This window comes from Dromiciops gliroides, chromosome 2, assembly GCF_019393635.1.
Source record: "Dromiciops gliroides isolate mDroGli1 chromosome 2, mDroGli1.pri, whole genome shotgun sequence".
Lineage (NCBI taxonomy): Eukaryota > Metazoa > Chordata > Mammalia > Microbiotheria > Microbiotheriidae > Dromiciops > Dromiciops gliroides.
In genome coordinates, this window is record NC_057862.1 from 616,455,146 (window position 1) to 616,480,407 (window position 25,262).

The window sequence follows — 25,262 nt, forward strand, 5'->3', positions numbered from 1 at the left end:
TGAGTAGATAGATAATATCAGATAGCTGATGGATTGGATGGATGGATAGGGTGGGTAGGTAGATAGAGAGATATATGATAGATAGATAGATAGATAGATAGATAGATAGATAGATAGATAGATAGATAGATAGATAGATAGATAGATAGATGATGGATCGATGGATCGATAACAAAGTAGTGAGAAAGAAGAAAAGAGCAAACGTCAGCCACAGAGGGCTCTCCTCTTATTTCCTTAGCTTCCAGGTTATTCAAACGCGGCGCAGGCTGACACCACTTTTTCCCAGGTTGGGGAGTAAAGCGTACGTACGCATGGCCAGAGGAATAACATTAAGAGGGGCATCGAGGCATACGGAATCAAAGGATTGGATTATATGTTTAGAGTTGGAAGGGACCTTAGAAGTCACTTCGTTTTACAGATGAGAAAAATGAAGATGGGAGCGGTTACGTGAGTAGACTCGGGAAGATCTGAGTTAAGGTTGAAATCCTGACAGGTACAGGCCACGTGACCCTGGACAAGTTACTTGATTTCTCAGTGGCCCCAGGCCACTCTAAAACAAGGCACACAAAAGTTGCACATCTGCAGTTGGTAAAGGAAGGTCCCTCACCAGGAGCTCCTGAGCAAGGAAGGAAAAGGATCCCAGAAAAGCCAAAAATAGATTAGTCATAAAGAGACACAAAGCCTGAATGTTTGCATTAAAATCCACTGGTGTCCATGGGAGAATTGGCCCTGGAGAAAAGTGCTGACCTTGGGGGTAAGAAGGGTCGCTTTGGTGCTGGGATCCGAGGCCTGGGCACCAGCGTATACTTTATCTTAGGAGTGACTGCATCTCATCCCAAAGAAAGCCTGTTAACTGTATTCTGGGGATAAATTTGCTAGTTACTCAAATAAATTCTGCTTTCAGCTGTGCAGCGACCATGGTCTGATTCTCCCACCGCGTTTGCCTTTGGGGACTGAGGGCTAACTTACGCGGGTGCCACTCTTAAAGGGCCCCTCCCCCCTGCCTGCACTGCCCCGCCCTTTCCAGGTCCAGTCTGCCTGCGGATGCTCCGATCGGCTCCCACCTCCCTTCTTTTTTCCCTCCCTCCCTCCTTCCATCCCTCCTCCCTTTCAGAGTCCTTAAAACCCGGAGAAATGGGATGCTTCATTTGCGAAGTCCATGCTGGTTCAGTTTGCAAGTAGCAAATTTCTGTTTCACATTAGCTCTGCCAGCTAGGAGTAGGGGCTAACTCTGTCATCCTTGCTTCCAAACCACCTCCAACGCAGCTAGAAAATCCTAGCATTCTTCGAGTCCTGGGGGTGGAGGACACCTGGGAAGGTAACTACCTTTGCATAGCCTCACCTCACCTCAGGTTCTTCTAAATCTCCTAATCTCGCCCTCTGCGCGGGGGTGGGGGTGAATTGCTAGCTCTGTGGAACAGGTGAAAAGAGACATTCTCCACCGTGCAGCCTTTGAGATTCATCCATCCCAGAATGGGACTGTCAGAAATATAGAGGTCTGATATCTTTCCCGCTTCGACGCAGCTGAGCCTTGGTTGTACCCAGAGCTGCACTCATTTCCTCAGCTCCTTACTCATCAGACATTGCTGGAAGCAGCGCCTATCCACAGGTCAGTAATACTTTGAGAAGTCTGGGAAGCCTTCACCTCCCCGTTTTACCAGTTTTTGCAGGTGGGTGTGTGAGGGGTGGAGGGAAAACTAGGGAATGCACCAATTGGGAGGTAGGGAAGAGGGGCAGTCCGTGTCTAGGTACCGCTCGGGGTTTTCTTCTCTCTGTGGAGGGACCGTTATACTGACGTGGTTTGGGGCTATTTCTTAAAAGCCACACCTGCCTCTTCCTGCCCTGTTAGTAAAAAGTGAGTAAATGGAAGGAGATGGCCGGGGCGGAGGGGTGGGGGTGGGGAGCCCGGCGGGAAGAAGTGCAATACAGGGTAGATGCTAGTGGAATTCAGCGTCTTCCCCCAGACAGCACCAGAAGCATCCTTAGCGGAGCGTGTGTGAGGGAAGCGGGACCAACTGTCTTGACCAAAGAAATCACATCTCCCTTGCCTTCTTGTTATAGTTGTTTACATGAGGTATAAGTTGGTCTCTACCAGATTCTCTAAGCTTCTTCCTCCCCTCTCCTCAAACCTTCCGCCCCCGTCTCCCCTTCGCCCGCCGCGCCCCCCTCGCCTCCCCGAGTAGCTCCCGATGCCCATGGATCTTGTCTCCCACAGCATGGCCACAAGCCGAAGTAGCGAAGAAGCCTGGCTGTCCGGCCTTCTGTCCACACAGCAGACCACCCTCCTGCTACTCTTTTCCGTGCTGGCCGCTGTCCACTTGGGCCAATGGTTCCTACGGCGTTGCCGTCGGCCCCCGTGGGCCAGCTGCAGCCCCCCTGGCCCCTTCCAGTGGCCCCTGATCGGGAACGCGGTGGAGGTGGGCAACATCCCGCATCTCTCCTTCTGTCGCCTGGCCCGCCGCTACGGTGACGTCTTCCAGATCCGTTTGGGCAATTGCCCAGTGGTGGTGCTGAATGGCGAGCGCGCCATCCGCCAGGCCTTGGTACAGCAGGGGTCCGCATTCGCTAGCCGGCCGCAGTTCGCCTCTTTCCAGCTGGTATCCAACGGCCGTAGCTTGGCTTTCAGCAAATACTCGGAGATCTGGAAAGTGCAGAGGCGAGTGGCTCACAGCACGGTGCGCGCCTTTTCCACTGGACAAGTCCGCAGCCGCCGGGTGTTGGAGCAGCACGTGCTGAGCGAGGCGCGGGAGCTGGTGGAGCTGCTCGTGCAAGGCAGCGCCGGGGGCGCCTTTCTGAACCCGGGCCCCCTCACCGTGGTGGCTGTGGCCAACGTGATGAGTGCCGTGTGCTTCGGCTGCCGCTACAGCCACAGCGACGAAGAGTTCCGTGGGCTGCTGAGCCACAACGAACGTTTCGGCCGCACGGTGGGGGCGGGCAGCCTCGTGGACGTGCTGCCCTGGCTCCAGCGCTTCCCCAACCCTGTGCGCACCGCCTACCGGGACTTCCAGAAACTCAACCACGACTTCTACAGCTTCGTTCTGGACAAGTTCCTGAAGCACAAGAGCAGCCTGCAGCCCGGGGCCCCTCCCCGGGACATGATGGATGCCTTCATCCACACCGTGGGGAAGGAGGAGGAGAGCTCCGGAGAAGCCAAGGCTGGGCTGCGCCTGGACACAGAATACGTGCCGGCCACTGTCACGGATATTTTCGGGGCCAGCCAGGACACGCTTTCCACTGCATTACAGTGGCTTCTCATCTTATTCATAAGGTAAGGCTAGACTTACCTGAAGAGGAGGAGGGCTGGGCTGTGAACCAGAAGCGCAGATGTAGGTCTTGTTAGTCTCTTTAAAGTTTCCTAGTCGTCTTCAGTTTTCCCGCCCTCCTACCCTCTCTCCTGGGCTGGTGTGCTGTGTCCTATAAACAACCAGGGGCTTTTGCCGACCATTCTGTGACTCCATCCACACGTAGTGGCGCAGCGTGTTCTGTAGAGTTGTGCCCCCTTCGGTTTTCATCACTTGAAGGTTTCCATTGGCAAGGAAGCTAGAGAAGTCTCCCAGACTAGAAAAACGTGTGGAGGCAAATCCGTGCCAAGCACTTCTAGATAAACAGGCCTTTGAAAAGCACTTGAGGATCCCGCCGCCTAGCGTTTTTTTTTTCCTTTTCCTTGTCCCTCCCTCCCAGTCACAGGAAAAACTCCAGGAGACGGTTCCTCCTCCTCTCTTCCCTCCCTCCCCTCTCCTCCATCTCTTCTCCCCACTCGCCAGTGGAAAGTGTAAGGCAGTAAATATGTTAAATAAACACATCAGCCCATTAGGCGCGCTGGGGCTTAGCTTAGTCAGCAGTGCGGATCTGAGGCGGGCTCTGGCAATCAAACCGAGCAGACGATTTAGGGCTTTGTTTCCCAAGGAGAGTAAACGGAATGAAGCAAAGCAAGCCCCGAGCCGGGCTGCCCCACCTCCTCCCGCCCCGAGCCTTGGTTGTGGCCCAGATTACGATTAGCTAGCACGGAAGCTTTGGGCGTGGAGCCAGAAACACAAAGTCTTATTAGAAAGGAAGGAAGGAAGGAGCAAACTGCGGGTGTCACAGAAAATAAATAGGGCTGGGGGAGAGGACTCGTAAAATGCAGAGGCGGCCCGGAGCAATAGGTTTACCAGGTGAAGAGGCAGCTCTACACAACCCAGGTACGGCACGCACGGACTGCGTGGGAATGTGCTCGAGCCTTTTATCCCTCCTGTAGTTTATCGTGATCGCGTGACTTGAAGAAGCGAGGTTTGAAAGGCTGAGACTGCCACCCATTTAGAGCAAACTTTGTGTATACAAGCGCCAACAAAAATCTAATGAGTACAAGAATCATACTACTCAGCGGCAATTTATTAGAAAAGGAACGCTGTTTACAACTTCCGTGAGATTACTCGCAAAAAACCTAGAATGGCCAGAGGAAGTGTGACAACCACATTTAGAAACCTTCAAAATAAGTGCGGGGGCGGGGGGTGGGGGGAGGCAAGGGGCAGGAGTGGTACTTAGAATCAGAGAGAACAGTGTTTTATTAATGTCAACTAAGTGCATAATGTTACACTACAGCTCAGGAAATGAAATCGATTATTAATGAAACTGTAGAATTCCGCTTCCATTTTTTAAATCTTGCATAAATTATAAAATTTAGTTTTCCTACCCGTCATATGGTACCTAACAACTTTCTGTAGTGAAAAATCAAACCTGGAAATTTATCTATAGAAAATTTCTCGAGAGGCTAAATATTTAAGGGAGAGATAAAAAAAAATACTTAGCGAGTGGGTTTTCATCGCATTATTTTTCCCAAATTATCATGCCATCTCGCACTTATCTGTCTCTTTTTTATAAACTTAATTGGAAAAAAGTCTCCACTATTTCAGGCAGTCAGATTTAAGAAATGCTATCATTTTTGGCATCCCTTTAAAACCATATACAGCAGGAAAAAATACTATGGTACCTTGCGTCTTTATCCAGGGTTAAAAAAAATAACTCATTTAAGAAGATAGAGCAGACAAAAATTACACCTTAATATAGGCCCCTAACATGAAGTGAAAAGAAAACTTCTAAGATATAATATTGTTTTAGTTACACTTATATTGTTAGGGAACTATTCCATTAGCTTCTCATTCTGGAAAAATTTTAAATAATCAAATAACTCTTTCCCAAATAAATCATTAAAATAGCTATATTTTTCTTGATGAAGTAAAAATTATTTTCCCTAATTGTTTTCTTCTCTCGCATTTTTTAAAAAACCCAGATATCCTGAAGTGCAGGCTCAGGTACAAGAAGAATTGGACAGAGTTGTGGGGCGAGACCGGTTGCCCTCCTTGGATGATCAGCCTCATCTTCCCTACGTCATGGCTTTTCTGTATGAAGCCATGCGCTTCAGTAGCTTTGTGCCAGTCACCATCCCACATGCCACCACCATTGACACTTCAGTTATGGGCTACCACATTCCCAAAGATACCGTGGTGTTTATTAACCAATGGTCAGTTAATCATGACCCATCGAAATGGCAGAACCCAGAAGACTTCAATCCAGCCCGATTCCTGGACAACAAAGGATTCATTGACAAAGACATGGCTAGTGGGGTCATGATTTTCTCTCTGGGCAAACGTAGGTGTATCGGGGAAGAGCTGTCCAAAATACAGCTGTTTCTCTTTATTGCCATTCTGGCCCACCAATGCAATTTCCTTGCCAATCCAGATGAGGACGGAGAAATGAATTTTAGTTATGGGTTAACCATTAAACCACAGTCATTCACAATTAATGTCACACTGAGAGATTCTATGGAGCTGCTTGATAATGCTGTTCAAAGACTACAAGCTGAGGACAACCAGTGAATAGCTAGCAGAAGTGTGATGAATTCAAAGTTGGAAAAACAAATGAGTCTATCAGTCTGTTAGTCTCTTTCTGCCTTCAACAAACATTCCTGTGAGCCTTTTGGATGAGAACCCACCAATAAGTATCTCTTAAGTGCCTGATATGTGGTCCAGCCTATAAGTGGATCCTGGTGAGCCAAATGCATTTGACAGAATAGTTAAGGAAACTGCAAAAATAACTTGCAAGATTTTATGATTATAGAGTAAAAGGGGATGAAAAACTTTTAGAAATATACTGTAGCTTCACTATAACATTGCCCTTGGGACTGTTTGTTGAAGTTGTTTTTATAGATTAAAAACAAAACAAAACAAAAAACCTTAAGCCTCCCATTGGTATCTCAGTAATGGCACAAACCTTGAGTAGGTTCCAAAAAGGCAACTGCTTTATGTGGAATTCTGCTATGGAGAGAACAGCAATGCAGCAGCGTCCTGGGCTATATTATTGAACACTCAAAAGCAAGTACAGTGTTTTGAAGGTAAAAGGAGAGAATGAGGCCAAAAAGAAGCAATCAAGACTCTGCTGGCTTACTCTTCATCTTCTAAGCCTTTCAATGAAATCATTAAAGATGTCTTTTCAAAAAGTCCGAGTACTTAAAGATTATGTTTTATCTGTGACCAAATGTAGCACTCGGCATGGTTTGAGAAGTGATATAATCTCTGATATAAAACTGCTTGTGCAAAAGGTAAATGGGGGGAAATTGAGCTTATAGTGAGTTTTACTGCCTTATGATGAATTTTGAAATGCATTCATTCTGTAATATTCAAAACTAGATACTTGCCTTCTGGTTTCCAAAATTCAATGTATTTACAAATATGAGTAAAATTATTTGCAGGCACAACTAAAATTCAAATGTATGGCAGACTAAGCCCATTCTATTTTGAAAGGATAAAATAAGGTCGGTATACAAAACATGAAATATGCATAACTATTCAGTATAAATAAAAATAGTATTGGTGAAAAGGAGTTATTTTAGATAATGAAAAACCAAATTAAAACTCTCTCTTAATATAGCAATACACACACACACAGAATGACTACCTGGTTATTTGCTAAGATACCAAACAGCCAATTTATATTAACTGCATTGTACCACAACTGAAGGATGACAGTTTTCGTCTAGAACTCTTTTTTAGTTTCAAGATGTATTCATTACTCACCCAGCCTTTTATTAAAATAAGTTTTGTATGTTTTTTCCCCAAATTGAGTTGATTTAAATTACTTTTGGTCTAAATAATTTTCAACATTTTTCAAATTTTAATGGGACTCTGAAATCTTTTTTTTCAGGATCTAAGTTTTCAGCTGAGGTTAATGAAAATTTTGAGTCTTTGGTTGAGGAAGGATGGGAAATTTAGTCTCTTTTTGACATGATGCCCACCATCTGGATGAATGATGAAAGTAGTCAGTTACCTGGATGTCCTTTGGTATCCTATAGGTAGGATGTTTTTCTGTCCCTTACAGACACACATGCATATATTTCCCATATTTTAACCTTTCATATTCCAAATTATATTTTATTAACAATTATACCAGAAAACACCTTTAATGGCAGCATCCACATACTGAAATACATAGATTTGGAACAGGTGATCCAAATTCAAGAAAGTTTTGGTTTCTAATTGGTGTCATGATATCAATAACTTTTTTTTTTTTAAGTGAGGCCATTGGGGTTAAGTGACTTGCCCAGGATCACACAGCTAGTAAGTGTTAAGTGTCTGAGATCAGATTTGAACTCAGGTACTCCTGACTCCAGGGCCGATGCTCTATCCACTGCGCCACCTAGCTGCCCCTCAATAACTTTTTAAGATAATCAACTCAATATATAGTTGTGAAGAGAAGATACCACTTATATGAATATTTGGCTTAATAAATGATTAGTTTATTGACTAATTTAAAATTTTTAAAACTGATAAGCAAAATTGTGATTGCATAGTTACTTCCTCCCCAAAATATAAAACAGTTGCCTAAAAGCTCACTATTTATTTAAAACAAAAACTAAAGAAAACAAATGTGCACTTCTTTGGAAGTCACTGCTGATAGAATTACAGACTATTTTATGGATTTGAGAGAGAGAATTGGAAGAAAGATGAATAATTCAAATATTTTCCCCATGCATGTTAAATTACTTTGCTTGAAACATATAAATTCAGAAAAAGAATGCCCAGAATGGTAGTTTCAAGTCAGAATTTATGATCTTCACAAGGATAGCAACTTTTGGAAATTTAATAATAAAAATTGTCATAGTCATACTTATTTAATACATTTTTTTCTTTGAAAATGTTATTTAAAAGCCACTGGTCCGATCAAGTATAATAGGTGTTACTTCCTTCAATTTAGATCTAACCATATCCAAGTAAGACCAGAGAATTTGTTCTATTGCCAACTCTTCCACTTCGGCTTGCTAGAAGTGCTATGACAGAATTGGACATATAGAAATCTGGATGAGTCATTGAGACAGCTTGACTGAAGCATTTGACTATGCCTTGATTCATTTCTCTGTATGTAGGTCACAATGTTACCTGATAATAAAGCCATGTTTATTTATTTAAGTAAAATAGATACTTGGTAGTTATCTGGTTAATTTGGTCAGGATATTTAGACTTATCAGTTAAGGTAAACTACTGACCACACATTCTTTTCTCTCCACTCTTCTCTACCACCCAGAAAAGAAAAATCCACTTTGTAGCCTGAATTTTCCAGTTTGGTGGTTAAATTAATTGAACTAAATGCATAATAACTTCATCTCATTTTGCTTTTGAGCTATATAGATTCTATATAAAACATTTGCAAATCATCTCTAAAAGCAAAATATCTATTCCAGATAATCACTACAGCTAAAAACATGTTCATAAAACAAATGTGTTTTTTTTTTGAGTCTTGGACTTTGTAAGAAGATTGTCTTAAAAAAAATTCCAAAGGAAATGTCTCAGGATTGTTTTGTGGATTATAGAAAAGTTTTCATACCCCAGAACTTAGCCTTCACCTGTGAAATTATTTTATGAAGTTAATATTTTCATGTTAGATCTATATTAGATCACTTAATTATATAACATTACTTCATTTGTATTTTGATAATTATGATGCAGCTGTATAACAAATAACCCATGTTATTTAGCCTCTGTTATCTTTGGACCTTTTCCAATAAGCTTTAAATATGTATATAGTCATTACAGAACAGAATGACATTGTAGCTGACAGTGATACACATTCATTTCTGTGATATGCAGCAGTACAAATTATATATATATAAACATATGTACGCACACATATATTTGCATATATGCCTCTGTAAAATTCTCTTTTTAATTAATTGAGGATTTTTTTTCATCCTCAAAGATTTAGAATGTCTGTAATCATGGAATGCTATTACCAAACATTAAATAAATTTTGTTTTACAATTGTTAATTTTATGTCATTGGATAAAGCTTTTAGATTTCCCCAAGACACACAAGAACCCTTCCAATGATAGTACATAAATGATTAACAAAAGTGTGTTCAAACATTTTTGCAAGGCAATGAGGGTTAAGTGATTTGCCCAAGGTCACACAGCTAGTAAGTGTCAAGTGTCTGAGGTCGAATTTGAACTCAGGTCCTCCCAAATCTAGAGCCGGTGCTTTATCCACTGCACCACCTAGCTGCCTGTTCCAAACATTTTTTATCCAGCCATTATCTCTTTTATGATACTCCCTCTTTCTATATGTTTGTTTTATGCAGCATCCTTGCAAATCCTTAATTGATTATTAAACTTGTCAGAATCATCCCTGGAAGTTAAATCTCATTAACAACTAACCCAACAAAATGGAGATTAAAAATACAATTTGGGACGGCACATTGAGATTGTAATCACGTATTTTATTTTAAAGGGAAAAGAATTATTTTTTTTTAATGTCAAACACATGCCTTTGCCCCTTAAAAAGGATTTGTATTTTGTTCATTCCTCTGTCCATTTCTGGAGGAAGGGACAATTTCAAATGAAGTCAGTGTCCAGAAACACAGTATGGGAAGGACTTATCCAAACAAAGGCTGTTGAAATCTGAAAACTGTTTTAACTATCCTCCCCTGCCCCCTCTCTCTGTCTCTCAATATTTACACTTCACCAGAGAATTCCTGTTTTCAGGTGTATTTACTCCCTGACCTTCCAGACAGGCTCTGAATCTCTTGGCTAAAGCTGTACTTAAGCGAAAGCCCATCTCTTCTGGACTGTACTTTATATGAACGATGAAAAACAAGAAGAGGAATTATGAAATAAAGAGTTGACCTCCTGAGGTCACTGATACTTTGTCTGGAGAAGGTTTCACTTTGCTGCCTCTCCATTCTTCCGCCCCCAAGAGGTAAAACTGGGAATTCGCTTAAGAGAATGTTTATTCTTTTTTTCTTCTAGATGGTTTGTGGTGGGGACTTGCTAATGATTATTCATCAGCCTTTCCTCACCCAGATAGTGGGGTTTTGATTGTCCATTCGGGAAAAGCAAAGAGAATACTTCCATGGGAAAATCCTATTTATTTTTTAAGTCTCTCCTTGGGGCAGGTCTTTGCAAAAATTTCAAGTCTCAAAACATATGTAGGCTTCTATTGTAACAATCTGGTAGTGCAATTAATCTCACTGCCTGGGGAGAAAAGAAAACAGCTTCAGACTGACAGGCACTTTTATTGTAAATGCATTTAGTCTGTTTCTGGAATAACAAAATGAATCACTGTATTTGCACAGATGCTAGGGGAGGGTTCTTCACAGGTTTCTGATGGCCTTTCCCATTTTCCATTCCATGTTCCCTCCTTATCTTTCCCCTCTTTTAAGAAAATTCTCGGGGCAGCTAGGTGGCACAGTGGATAGAGCACCGGCCCTGGAGTCAGGAGTACCTGAGTTCAAATCTGGCCTCAGACAGTTAACATTTACTAGCTGTGTGACCCTGGGCAAGTCACTTAACCCCAATTTCCTCACCAAAAAAAAAAAAAAAAAGAATATTTTCCACCACTACCAAACTCTGTCATCTCACTGACTCACAAGAAACAAAAGGGGAAAATATCAAGAAATGAAAGACTTGACTAGGATGAGAAACAAGAAGATTTTTATTAAACGGTTATGAAAAAGACAAAGTAGTCTGTGTTGAGGTCTCTTATTCAGTCTGATATGATACCATGTGCACCCAGTACTATCCTCAAATGAGCACAACTGTGTTCTAAGCACTTGGCCTAAGGTTAACTCAAAGTTGACTTTGGCATTAGAAGGAAGGTCTGAGGTTGGTCCCATGTTGCAGTGAGAAGAATGTTGGATTGTGAATAAGAGGACCTTGGTTCAAATTCCACCTCATCTGATTATTTAATTGAGTAACCTTGGGCAGTGCATTTCATCTCCATAAAATGAGGGGGTTGGAATAGCTGGCTTCTAAGGTCCCTATGTACATCTGTACATTCTTGTTTGTAAGTGCAAAACCCAAACCAAAACCAACCCCCAAACCCTAACCCTCCAACACAAATCAATGCCAAATTCATATTCATCTGTCTTCCATTATAAGATATATGGAACCAGTAATAATGATGATGATAATGATGCTAGCTAACATTTATATAGCATTTTAAAGTTTACAAAGCAATTTACACATGTTATCTTATACAATTCTTACAACTCTGAGAAGTTTTTTAGTTGTTTAGCCATTTTCCAGTTGCCTCCAACTCTTCATCACCCCATTTGGGGTTTTCTTGGCAGAGATACTAGAGTGGTTTGCTATTTCCTTCTCCAGCTCATTTTACAACTGAGGAAACTGAGGTAAATAGGGTTAAGTGACTTGCCCAGGGTCACACAGCAAGTGTCTAAGGCCAGATTGGAACTCAGGAAGATGAGTCTTTCTGACTCTAGGCCCAGGGCTCTATCTACTGTACCACCTACCTGCCCCAACCCTGGGAAGTAGATGTCATTATCCCCATTTTACAGATGAAATTGACACTGAAAAGGTTAAATGTATTACCACATAGGTAGTAAGCATCTGAGGCAAGATTCAAATTCAGGTCTTACTGACTCCAAGTCTAACACTCTAGCCGCCATGTAGTTGCCAAAGGCTCCTACAAGATAAATAATCTAAATTTGGCTCTCTTTCAGCCTTTGAGCACTTGGTTCAGCCAGCTAACCAACCCCCACCCCCAGTCCTTTCCTACACCATACTGAAGCTGTTGATCTGGCATACTTTGACCAGGAGCTCGTATCACACTCCTTAGTTCTGAGCTTCTAGGCCCATTTCCCTTTCTGAAAGGTTCTTTGTAGGTCAGCAAATGCTGTAGAATGCTTTTTATGGATTACACAAGTAATATTTCTAACCTTGCTTTTTGGATCAATTAGGTTGCACAATTTAAATTAAGAATTCCAGTAAGTAGTAAATTTAGTTTCTGGAAGCTGTATTATTTGGAAGTCGTCCCTTATCTATGAAATGAAGAACCAGACATAGATCACCTCCACCTCTTTAGAATTCCTGATTTCCTTCAAAACTCAACTCAAGGGGGCAGCTAGGTGGTGCAGTGGATAGAGCACCAGCCCTGGATTCAGGAGGACCTGAGTTCAAATCTGGCCTCAGACACTTGACACTTACTAGCTGTGTGACCCTGGGTGAGTCACTTAACCCCCATTGCCCGCCAAAATAAAACAAAAAACCAACTCAACTCAAAGACAAACTGAGACCTGGGAAAGACCAGGTGTTCCATACCTCATGGGCCATCACCAGCCATTTTGATTTACATTTTGCCTCTGGACTCAGATGACTCTAGGAGTAAGTGAGGCTGAGGTCTTTGCACTGCTCTGACTCCATTAAACCAATCCAATCCATTTACAGTCAAGACATCACCCTGGTAATGTCATTGGTCCTCTCCAAGAATGAAGGCTGAACAACACACAAATCTCTGATGTTAAATTTTCTGCCATCTTGTTGATTGAATGAGAATGGAGAAATTGAGGACCAGCTAGGTGGCACAATGGATAAAGCACTGGCCCTGGATTCAGGAGTACCTGAGTTCAAATCCGACCTCAGACACTTGACACTTAATAGCTATGTGACCCTGGGCAAGTCACTTAACCCCAATTGCCTCACACACACACAAAAAGAATAGGGAAATTGTAGTCATGAAGCATGCAAATATATATATATATATATATATATGTATCTGACTTTCATACTTGCACATCTTGGTCAAGTTATAGTGGAGATCAGTGTTCTAACTTATTATATCATCATTTCCTCTTCATACAGGTTAGAATGAAAAAGATGCCCATATCTTTGTAGGAAGTCCAACCTGTATGAACTAAAAGTCATGCTTTCTGGAGTTCTACAATGCTAAGCATTTACTCAGTGTACTATCAGGCATATGCCATTCTACAAGGGCAAAGGTCACAAAACTATCTCAAAAGGTCTTGGGATTGCAGCATTCATTGTACATGGTCCCTACTAAGGTTATAACTTTGCAAGCAAATCTGTTAATATCCTTATTATTATTCTTTTTAAAAATAGCCTTTTATTGATGTATTGCATTTTTACATTGCCTTGATTTCCTCCCAAGGTCACAAAGCTTGTAAATGTCTGAGGCAGAATTTGAATTCAGGTCTTCCTAACTCCAGGTCCAGTACTCTGTCCTCTCTAGCTGTCCTCTCTGCTGCCTCACTGTTATCATCTGTAGATACTTGTTTCTGTCTTACTCCCCTTACTCATTTTTTTTTTTGCGGGGCAATGGAGGTTAAATGACTTGCCCAGGGTCACACAGCTAGTAAGTGTCAAGTGTCTGAGGCCTGATTTGAACTCAGGTACTCCTGAATCCAGGGCCGGTGCTTTATCCACTCTGCCACCTAGTTGCCCACTCCCCTTACTCTTAAACATCATGACATCCAGCATAGTGAGTGCTACAAATGAGTAGGTGAGTTAATGAGTTATATTGAAATGAAATATGCTAGCTATATATATATATATATATATATGTGTGTGTGTGTGTGTGTGTTGTATATATACATATGTTGTATATAAACATATATATATATATATACTATATATACATGTATACATACACACACACACACATATATATTGGCAGTGATGAAATCTCAACTCTCAAAGCTGTGACAATGGGCTCAGACAGCCAAAGACTTGAGCACTTCCTTCTGGAGGTAGGCCACATACAGGTTAGGCTTCGTGGGGTAACTCAATGCAATGATAATCAATGCTGTTTGGCTTGGTAACTTAAAGGATAAAGTATGCTTCTGGGTCATAAGAACACTGCAATGCTTTAATTTTTCAGCCATATACGAACTGAAGTAAGAACATTCTCAAACCCCAAGTTACCTTGTCTCTCTTTATTCAGTGCTCTGGACTGAGGCTTCCCAGATTTCTTGCAGAAGCTGTAACCTTTTAAAAACTGCTTCTTAAAATACCACATACCGGGGGTGGCTAGGTGGCACAGTGGATAAAGCACCGGCCCTGGATTCAGGAGTACCTGAGTTCAAATCTGGCCTCAGACACTTGACACTTATTAGCTGTGTGACCCTGGGCAAGTCACTTAACCCCCATTGCCCCGCAAAAATAAAAAAAAAAACACATACTGCAAATATTTTTAGGTAGGTCTTACATTTTTTTTTTTGGTAGGTCTTACATTTTAATCAAACTTTTCTCTTTCGGTCAAAATTCCATCTTATATGTTCCTGTGTTCGTTTCTACTTTTGACAACTAGGATTATTCTCACAGGATCATAGAATGTTAGACTTGGAATAGATAACATTTTATTCCACACCCAAAAAAGAAATCCCCACCACAACATAACTCCAAACAGCCTCTGCTTAATGACCTCGTAAGGGGGAACCATTACCTCCCATGGTTGCGTGTTTCACTTCAATATAGCTCTACTTTTAGAAAGTCTTTCCTGACATTAAGCCTGAATTTGTCCTTTTGTACTTCACCTTGAGCACAAACAGAACAAGTATTATCCTTTCCCATGACACCCCTTCAATGTGTTCCTATCCCCGCTGAATCTCCTCGTCTTCAGAATAAACATTCACATTTCCTTCCACCAACACATGAGGCTATGACCTGGACTCAAAGTCCTCTACCATCCTAGTTTCCCGATTTTTCCTAATTCTAGTGCTTTCACTTGTTGATTATTTCCAATTTATTTTATACATATGGGTCAATTCTCAACTTTCACAGGGGGTAATGTTTTCAAGAAAACAGTGTAAAGTAAAAAACATGAACATTGAACCTATGGATAATAGGGGGTTAGATCCTGTGACCACCAAAAACTGTAATTTTTTTCACTAGAGATTGCCAAAAAATACTTTTCTGCATATAGTTCTTTATAACAAAACATGAATTCTGATATGTACTTTTCCTACCACAGTAAACTATGAAATAATCCACAAATGCAGTACACAAAATAAAATTGGTAATATGCCAAAACATTTTTCTCTCTAGTAATTCCTAGAATTCTGTGATCTTTTTGCTAACATCTCAATGAAAAAACCAAACCATTGATTTCAGATGATATTCACTATTCATAACACATGAAATACCATAAATAAGTAACATAAATACTGTACAGCAAATAAAATACTTCAAACTAAAACATTTTTAACTTGAATCTTACCTTTCATTGTGTCAGATAATGAAGTGAAGGTGTTGTATTCTACTGTTATAAATCTCTCTACCTTGACCCACCTCCTGAAAGCCAAGGGAGAGGGTTCTGGAACTTTAGTTGCTGCTTTGGGAAGATGCCAAGGATGGTAAGGTATTGACATCACTTCCAGCACTGTCCTCCACAGTTAGTGGATGGGTGTTGGAGGTTGTGAAGGATGTAGCAGCTTGACAGCAGCTGCAGACGCTCAGATACTAAGTTTATTTAATACCTTTATTTCCTCACCAAGCCATGTCACTGACTTTGCACACTTGGGCTTAAAGCCCAAAGGACTTGTACTTCCCTTTGGGGACATAACTGCAATACAAAACTTGAGTTTTAAAGGCAAAAAATGAAAATATGTAGCCAATGCCCTGGGAGCTCTTTACAGTGGTAGAGTGAACAATACCAGTGTAGCTCCCACTCCACAGATTTGAGTGTATCATACCTCTAATTTTTTTTTCTCAACTGTACATAGCTGCAAATGTGGGCAGTAGTCAACAGGAATAAAATCACCAATAAAATTACTGGGTTGCTTGAAGTGGTGAAAATTAAATGCATGGCATGGATGTTAAGGATTAACTGTAGCTTGTTTACACAAGGTTATATATCTCCTCTATGAGGCTGTGAACTCCTTGATAACAGCAGCTGTCTTTTTCTTTTCTTTTCTTTTTTCTTTTCTTTTTTTTTTTTTTTGTATCCTCCAGCACTTAGCACAGTGTCTGGAACATAGTAGGCACTTAATAAATGTTTATTGACTGAACAATTGTTCTCCTTTGTATGTGAACAAAAATAGGATTCTAAACAAATTACCAGAGTGTAGGCCCTCATAATGAACATACTTTAAATTAAAGGCATAGAAGAATCAGGTTTCCTGATATTTGGGACAAGAAGGGAGCTTAGAGGTCATTTAGTCTAACACTCTTATTTTAAGTACCAGAGGAGTGAAAAGATCTTCTTGCACTCACAGAGTTAAGATTCAAACCTACATGTTTTTCTTTCTTTCTGTTAAACCATACTTGAAGATAATTTCCCAGCTCTTTAGCTTTACATATAACAACAGAGTTTCAATGCGTGCTTTGGCATGGGGCAGCGGGACTCCTCCTGGACTATGGAATAGAAATCAGATGTGGACATCTTGAAGGGGCTGACTCTGAATGAGAACTGTTTCTAGCACATACTTAATGGGGGCCCCAGAGCCATGGTCTTGCTTTTTGCTCCAGGTTTTCTCTTTCTTGCTCTTCAACAGCATGGACTTCTAATTGAGTTCTTTGGCAGTGTGTTGCCTATTGTTTTACCTCACGGTTCTTTCTAGCATCCCATTTCATTAGACAAAAAGAGTCAGGTTTCAGTACACTCTAGGGGAGTTTGCCTTGTGTGTTTATGACAGCTACACAGCTCACTTCTTCAGTTCAGGGAAAACTGTGATTTATAGTCAAATTAGTCAGGCATTCATTCATCCAAAGCAGACTTTGAGCTGGCACTTGAGTGTATAGGAATGCTCTGGTTTATGTGCTGCCTCCTAGGAGGTCATTGCGTCTAATGGAAAGAGCATGGAATTTGGAGCTAAAAGAACTGGGTTTGTATCTAGGTTCGGCTGCTGTCTACCTGTATGATTTTGGTCAAAACACTTAATTGCTGTTCTTGTTATTCTCTACAAAAAGAAGGCACTGAACTAGATGATTTCCTAACAACTCTGGATTTCAAGATTTGCTTTAACAGCTGAAGACCAGCGGTGGGGATTTTTTTTGGTTTGGTTTGGTTTGGTTTGTTTGGGTTTTTTTTTTTGTTTGGTTTGGTTTGTTTGGGGGTTTTTTGTGGAGCAATGAGGTTAAGTGGACTTGCCCAGGGTCACATAGCTAGTAAGTCTCAAGTGTCTGAATCTGAATTTGAACTCAGGTCCTCCTGAATCCAAGGGCGGTGCTTTATCCACTGCGCCACCTAGCTGCCCCCCAGACCAGTGGTGGTTTTAAGGACCATTATTTCACTAAATTCTATTTGGATGCCTCACTGGCAGATGGAGATCTTTGACAGGAGTTCTTAACCTGGATCCACAATTGTCACTGACCAACTATGTACCAAGCACTGTGCTCTGATGGAAATACAAAAAAAAAGGGGCAAAAACCAAATGGTTCCTAAATGCTTGCTTTTAGGGAGCTCATCATCTAAATGGAGAAGGGGACAACATGTAAACAACTATTCACAAACAAGATATACAAGATGAGTCTCAGAAGGAAAGCATGACAATTAAGGAAGATTGGGAAAGGCTTCTTGCCCAAGATAAGACTTTCTTTAGCTTAGATTTGAAGGGAGCCAGGGAAGTTAGGAGGTAAGAAATGAAGAGACGGTGTTTCAGGCACAGGGGACATCTGGGGTAGTTGCTTGGAGTCAGGAGATGGAATCCAAGGACTTCAAGGATTTCAGGGTGCTTAAATGAGATAAAAATATGACTTTCTCTTCACCTTAATTAAATGAGCAAATCCTTTAATTATGAATTTAGGCAACAAATATTCTGAGAAGGCATCCATAGGCTTAACATATCACCAAAGGGGTTCATGAAGCAAAAATGGTTAAGAAACACTGGTCCAGAGGGCCATACAAATACATTAAAAACATTGAATACTGGGGCAGCTAGGTGGCACAGTAGATAAAGCACCGGCCCTGGATTCAATAGTACCTGAGCTCAAATCCGGCCTCAGACACTTGACACTTACTAGCTGTGCGACCCTGGGCAAGTCACTTAACCCCCATTGCCCCACCAAAAAACATAAACAAAACCAAAAAAGCTTTGAATACCTATTCAATATAAATAGGCATAGATATGAATATAGAGATATAGATTATCTAGATAATATGTATAAGTATAGATATAGGTTTAGATTAGATTTAGCTATAGACATGAATATAGATTAATCACAGACATAGATGGCAAAGAATACAGAGGAGATGGAGAGGAGAGAGGTGTATGTATATATGGACTTTGTTTATATCTGAAAATTTCTTTTTTGCAAGGATCCTGACTAGCCAGGTTCACATCCTATGCCTATACTGACATGACCTAGGTGCACAATTGCTTAATAAACACAGGCTGATTGCGTTATCTGTTAAAGAAGAGGAATCTCATTTCTGGCACTGATGAACTCAGATCTTTTGCATTCTTGTAGCACTGATGAGACATTTTACTTTCTGCCTATCCAGTCACCAATTCCTCATTTAAGTTCCAACCCCTTCCATTATCCTGTCCTCCCAACTGTTTTCCCAAAGCCAACTTCAATAATGTAGTGCCATCTAGCGATAAAATCAAGGTAACTATAGGGTCTTAATTTTTTTTCTTTTTGGTCTAGACCTTTGGATTTATCTATATGAGGGCCCCCTGATGAAGAAATTCCCTCTCATGGTGAGTAAAAAACTGTTATTACATGGTCTTAGGGAGTTATCTGAGATATTGAGGAGTTAAATGGGTGGCCTTGGGTCAACAATGAAGTCAAACACTCCAATGCACCTCAAAACAAGGGGGTAAATGATTCACTTGTTCAGGAACATAATATAATGAACCATTAGGAATAGCCAGTATGGCATTCCATTCTGGATAGTGATTTGTCAAGTGGTCCCTCTATGTTTTGTGCATTCCATACTTCTTAGAATGCTGATGACAAAATGGACCAACAAAAACTGGGTCTTTCCCCCTTCTCATTTCCCCTTTCTTTGGACCATAGTTCACTTTCTCAGTGATAACTGGAAACACAAATGCAGAGCAGTATAGAGGCAAGAGGGAGAAGGAGGAATAGGTGGAGTAGTGAAGGTAGGGAAAAGAGAAAGAAAAGGAAGTCATTGGAACATTTTTTAATCTAGAGAAGAGTAAAGAAGCAAAGGCAAGAAGGAGGCACAGACAAGCAGGACAGCTTTGAAAGTTGCATGTTGAATTTGTTGTTGTTTGTTGTTATTCATCCTTCATACTCAAAGAGGGCCAATGATATCATGATGTTGGGCAAAGGTACAGTATGTTGGACTATGGCTGATCAGTGCAATATGAGCTCAGAAGATTCTACCACAGGTCCAGCACCAAATAATCTGAACATTTGGGTGAAAACCGGTCTCTAAATTTGAACATCTCATGTTTCCTTTATGCACCTACAATTCTGTTTTGTTGAAAGAACACAGTGACTTGTTGATGCAGGCATGCCATGCTAGGTAGTCTTGTTTCAGTGTCTCCCCATGTCTCACAATCAATATAAAAGTTCTTCTTCACTCATGGAGAACTTGCAAGCCAAGCACCTCACACAGAAATGAGAAGAATCAGTGCAAGCATGCTCTCAAGGGTCTCTTTGAAGAACTTTAGTATCAACATTGCATTTATTGTATTCTTTTTTTTTTTTGAGGCATTTGTGGTTAAGTGGACTTGCCCAGGGTCACACAATTACTAAGCATCAAGTGTCTGAGGCCAGATTTGAACTCAGGTCCTCCTGATTCCAGGGTCCGTGCTCTATCCATTGCGCCACCCTAGCTGCCCCTCGTTTTATTGTATTCTTAAAAGGAAAAGCAAATGGTACACTAAGAGAAACCTGGTGTTTGATGTAACCTGTCCTTTTTCTGTTCTCTTTGTAAATGGAAATTGCGCATTTTGTTTGGTGCCTTGTTAATATCAGAATTAAAGTAATTTTAAGCTTGTTCTCTTACTAACATCTCAGGGCTGCAGTTCATCTCCTCTCTTCTCATTTGGAGCTAACCAAATGCTAAAGAAATTTCACAGGCTCCAGTTTAACTTTTCCTTCTCTATATATCTTTTCTTGGCTCTCTTAGTCCACCCTCCGACCCCAACTCTCTCCACCAATCATTTTAGGTGCTAAGGATTTGGGTTAATGAAGCAGATGAAAACTGTTGTTAAAGCTTCTAATTTATAAGTAAAACCCTAGCTAGTTTTTTCCTGTACTGGGGACAGGATAAAACATGACCACACATTAGATTTTAAACTGTCATATCCAAAGTCATAAAAGTCCAGTTGCAAGACAAAAGTCAAGACAACTATCAATGGCTCTGGATGCAGTGCATGACCTTGGCATCTTTAGTGTCTAAGCAAGCTCTAAGGGCTTAACAGCACCTGCTTCAGTTGCCTTTATGATTATTGAAACAAATTGTTATCATCCTCCTATTCCTAGGTGAGAATGGGTCTTTACATGCTTGAGGTAGACATCTGCCTAACTCCCTCATGAGCTTGAGGTGTGGTGGTTACAGGTTACCCTCAACCTGCCTACTAAGACAGTTTTACCAAGTGTGGCTGCTGCATGTATTACAGCTTCTTGGAGCCATAGGTAAGAGTTGGGTGAAGGTGGACACCAAAGGTGCATGAACAGCTCTGAAAAGGGCTCTGCAGCCTTCATACCAGAGGTGCTAGTCTTCCCTTGAACATCCAAATACTGATTCCCTCAGAGCCAGAAGGCGTCTTGTACATTATAGAGGTGATAGAATTGGAGCTGGATAGATCCTGAAAGGCCATTTAGTTCCACCCTTTCATTTGACAGATGAGGAAACTGAGGCCCAGAAAATTTAAGTGACTTGCCCAAGGTCACAGAACCAGTAAGTGTCAAAACCAGAATTTGAACCCAGGACTAGCACCACTCCATCATTTTACAGATAAGGAAACAGGCCAGTAAGTGGAAATGACCATCAGAATTAGATTGCTAACTAGTAGTAAAGTCAGTTTTAGGACTCAAACTTCCTGACTCCTGATCCAGTGCTCCTTCCAGAGGAAGAAAAAGAAAAGAAAGGAATGTCAGCTGAGAAGAATTGGAAGCAAAATAGACCAGAACACTTCATCGTCTCCAAAGAGGAAAGGTACCACTTTTGTTTTCTCAAACAAGATCCCAGCTCTGAGGCTTGGAGATGCCACCCAAAGTTAGGTGCTGACATATACAGTGTCTTGTCACTGTTCTTGCAAAAAAAAAAAAAAGAATTCTTCAAATATGATCAAATTCCAGCCAAACAGACATCTGCTGAGGCACTCAAACAAAGTTTCATTGATACCAAGGCTAGCTCCTTGAGGCCAAGAAAACTGATTGGAAAATTTAAAATTCAATCAGTCAGTTGTTTGGTCTATGAGAGAGCCAACATTATTTCTTTCCCACATAAATAATGTTTCCACAACACTCAAATAAATGGCTAATTCAGTCAGTTCAATGAAAAAAAAGAAGAAACCAGCTGTTTGTTGTTGTATAGATCAACTTTCCAAATAGTTTTCCTGACATTGTGTCCAGACAGTCCAAACTGGCTACTGATTGTCTTAGTGTAATGTGGTCATAGCATCATCAATTATTAGTAGATTGTAGTAGTAATAATAACAGTAATAATGATGTATAACAATAATGATGACAACTGCCTTTTCTATTGGTTTGAAAGGCAAAATATATATTTATATATAAAAATATATGTGTGCATACACATATACAAATGTACAAATATATACATATAGATGTCCCTATCCATTTATCCATCCATCCATCTATCTCTAGAGAGACTCTAAGTTACCTCAGCTCTCAGTTCAGCTACTCTTCTCCACCTCAGGCTCTGTTCTACTTATTCTGACTCCTTTCTTTCTTCTGTTCTGACTTCTTTCTTTCTTCTTTCTTCTGTCTTCAGTTTCTCTTGTCTTCACTTCTCAGTTGATATCCACCATCAGCTTCTGTTCTCTGACTCTCTTGCTTTAATGCAGGCTTCCTGTGTCAAGTGACTCACCTCTACCTTGTGATGCGAAACTTTCAACTCCATATTTCCATCATGTGTAACATAAATAGTTATTACACAATAATTCCACAGTCCCAAAACAGTTCTTTGATGCTGTTTCCCAGCAATACATTCCAAGAACTGAAAAGTCAAATTAGCTTCTAAGAAATAGTGCAGCAGAGCCACCCAGTCATTAGTGTTCTTGCCTCTGAGCTGTTTTCACATAGGTCTTCACAGTACATTTATTTGGAGGATTTTTTTCTTTTCTTTCTGATTCTTGTGTCAAGATAATGGAATGTGATAGATGAGATTCAGCAGATAATCAGGAGCCCACCTGGAGATTAATTTAAACTGATTAAATTGGAAAAGATGACTGACTGCTGAATGGATTAGTGGCTGACTTCTAGTTAAGCACATCTGGCTGGTACTTAAGGGTACTTAATGAATTTGAATGACACTAGCCAATCAGCTTGAAGAACCTCCCATTTCTGGGAGGGGAAGTTGAAGCAGGAAGCTGACACTGGGGACTGGCTCCTGCCTCTATGGCAGGAGAGATCGGTGTGGTGGCAGAGGACTTCAGAAGTAGGATCTTAGGAAGATTAGGATTGCCGGCTTATAGGAAATCTGTTCTCAGTCTTTCTTTTACTATCTTTCAATAAACCCTTAAAAAACCTAAACTCGTTTATCAGTGATTTTAGTCAGTTTCCCCCCCAAACTGGGGGGGACAGATTAGAACCCACATTTAGAATTTTAAATTACACATTCTCAAAATTGTTTCAAGCTGCTTTTGTCACAGAAATATCCTTTTCCTTCTCCACTTCAGCAAATAAAATGTCCACCTAAGAAAGAGGATATATCTTACATTTGTATCCCTAGGGTTTAGTAAAAAGAAAGTGCTTAATGAATGTTTGCCAATTGATTGACTCAAGTTTCTATTTTATTTTCCTTCTTTTATTAGAAACTTTTTCTGTAATATTGTGAATTGTGTACTTGCAAATGAATTTAGTGTCAGAATATTGGTAAGTATCCTACACATGTGTCCTCAAGTTTCCTTGTTATGGGTCTAGAGAGTAAGAAAATCTCCAAGGCATGGGCATGTACTTCCTGTGTTAAGAAAATCTAAGACACTAAGTCTGAGACTAAGGTGGACTGATTTGAGAAAGAAATCTTGGAACTAGATATAATAATGAATAATAATAGCTATTCTTAGGAGATAAAGAAAAGCTGGAATCCAGAGGGAGGGAGACTGATCACAAACATGTACATGTATTGTACAGGGAGCATGTGTGTGTGTCCCCTGACATAATAGCCGGGGTCTGTGGGCAGAGAGGTTTTTCTCAGGGTGGGTTGAAGGCATGAGTGTGCTGGGATCTACTCTTACTGATTCAAGAGAGGCAATTGTCAAATTTTCAGAGTGAGCATTTACACTGAAATTGGAAATTGGCAAATGCTATAAATAAGGACTTGATTTATTGTTTTGTTGATTGTCCACGCTTAAGAAAGTGGTGAAAAAAATTGTTAATAGTGCAGATTAAACCTAAAAATGTGTCCCACAGACATTTTCATCCCCCCTCCCCCTCCCAGATGGAGAGCCAATTATTAAATATTTACTAGCATGCCCTTGGTTGAAGGTATCACAGAGGGCAGAGTTGCATGATGCATGCATGTGCCATAGAGGAGAGATTAAAGAGGAATCATAAACCTGGCCACTACCTTAGGAGAAAACTTCATTTTCTGACTAAGTTGTCATTGTCAGTGGCATAGCTAGTGTAATAAAACCCACTGGTGATGTTATGGCCAATGGGCAGGTGACCAATCCATCACTGGATTCAAGTTTGGTGATACATCTCCATCTCAATTGCCTCTAGGAAATAGGCTTGATAACAAAATGCTCTGTTTGACATTCTAAGCCCTTCACAGCCTAGCCTTCTCTTTCAGTTCTTCTTATACTTTACTCCCTGATGCATACTTTCCAATCCAGGGACACTGGCCTTCTAGCTGTTTCATGAACAAGATTCTTCATTTTTGTAGTGTTTTGAAATTTAGAGGGTTTAACTAAAGTGGTTATTGGAAGTGTATTTAGAGGTCTCCAGGAAACCAAAGATAATTAGCTCTTTAAAAATGGCTATTTAAGTTTAATTTTTTACTTAAAAGCTTCTGTGACTGCCTGATAAATCTCTTTAGACCATTAGCCTTCCAGGGACTCTTGAGTACTGAAAACTGAAAAACGAAGTAGGTGCTTTATGGAGAACTGGAGACAAATCAGAAATTAGCTATAGCCAATGAACAGGAAGTTTGAAACAGAGGCACTGCAGTGACACAAAGAACTCTATAGTATCCACTTTGGAGCTGAAGCACCTGGGCTCCAGTTCAAGGTCTGACATTTCTGAGTCCTATGACTATGGGACAATGGCTTCATCTTTCAAAGCTTCAATTTACTCATTTGGAAAATGGGGGTAATAACAACAACAACAACAACAACAATAATTATACTTATCCTTCTTTCTTTTCTGGGTTGTGAGGAAAGTATGGACCACAAAGAGCAATTTAAATGCATTATTTTGATTAATAAAATCATTTAAGAGGACTTGAAGATCCTGTAAAACAAAACAAAACAAATGACAAACAAAAACCACTCATCTCAGTAAACTCTGGAATACCATATAGATGGAAGTGATCCCATTGGCCACCCCTGGAGCTCAGATAGTCATACTTTGTAGCTAACAGGAAGAAAAGAGAATTAATTTTTTTTTTCCACTGGGGCCTTTATACAAATGAGCATGTATGTAAAGGATGAATAAATATAAGAACTCCCTATTTGGGCTCAAAAGCTAACCCAAAAGAATTTTCTTCACCATTCTGTAAGCAGATGTGAGAAAATAATTATTAATAATGAATTTCTTGGGGGTGGCTAGGTGGCACAGTGGATAGAGCACCGGCCCTGGAGTCAGGAGTACCTGAGTTCAAATCCGGCCTCAGACACTTAACACTTACTAGCTGTGTGACCTTGGGCAAGTCACT

The 25,262-nt window shown here is 40.7% G+C and overlaps 1 protein-coding gene across 2 annotated transcripts; it reads left to right on the forward strand.

Moving 5' to 3' along the window:
• Positions 1-1,105: 1,105 nt before the first annotated feature.
• LOC122739899 (cytochrome P450 1B1) lies at positions 1,106-9,261 on the forward strand. Of its 2 annotated transcripts, XM_043981625.1 has the most exons (3): positions 1,106-1,609; positions 2,216-3,268; positions 5,270-9,261. In XM_043981625.1, the coding sequence occupies exons 2-3, from the start codon at positions 2,217-2,219 to the stop codon at positions 5,853-5,855; spliced, it is 1,638 nt and encodes a 545-aa protein (XP_043837560.1). In that variant the 5' UTR covers positions 1,106-1,609; position 2,216; the 3' UTR covers positions 5,856-9,261. The 2 variants fall into 2 exon arrangements, with proteins under 2 accessions (XP_043837560.1, XP_043837559.1); XM_043981624.1 differs by lacking the exon at positions 1,106-1,609 and having other exon boundaries at positions 2,208-3,268.
• Positions 9,262-25,262: the final 16,001 nt, after the last annotated feature.

Coding starts and splice junctions, on each gene's coding strand:
- LOC122739899 (XM_043981625.1), top strand. CDS start 2,217: ATGGCCACAAGCCGAAGTAGCGAAGAAGCCTGGCTGTCCGGCCTTCTG. Junction 3,269..5,269: donor CTTCTCATCTTATTCATAAG/GTAAGGCTAGAC, acceptor TAAAAAACCCAG/ATATCCTGAAGTGCAGGCTC.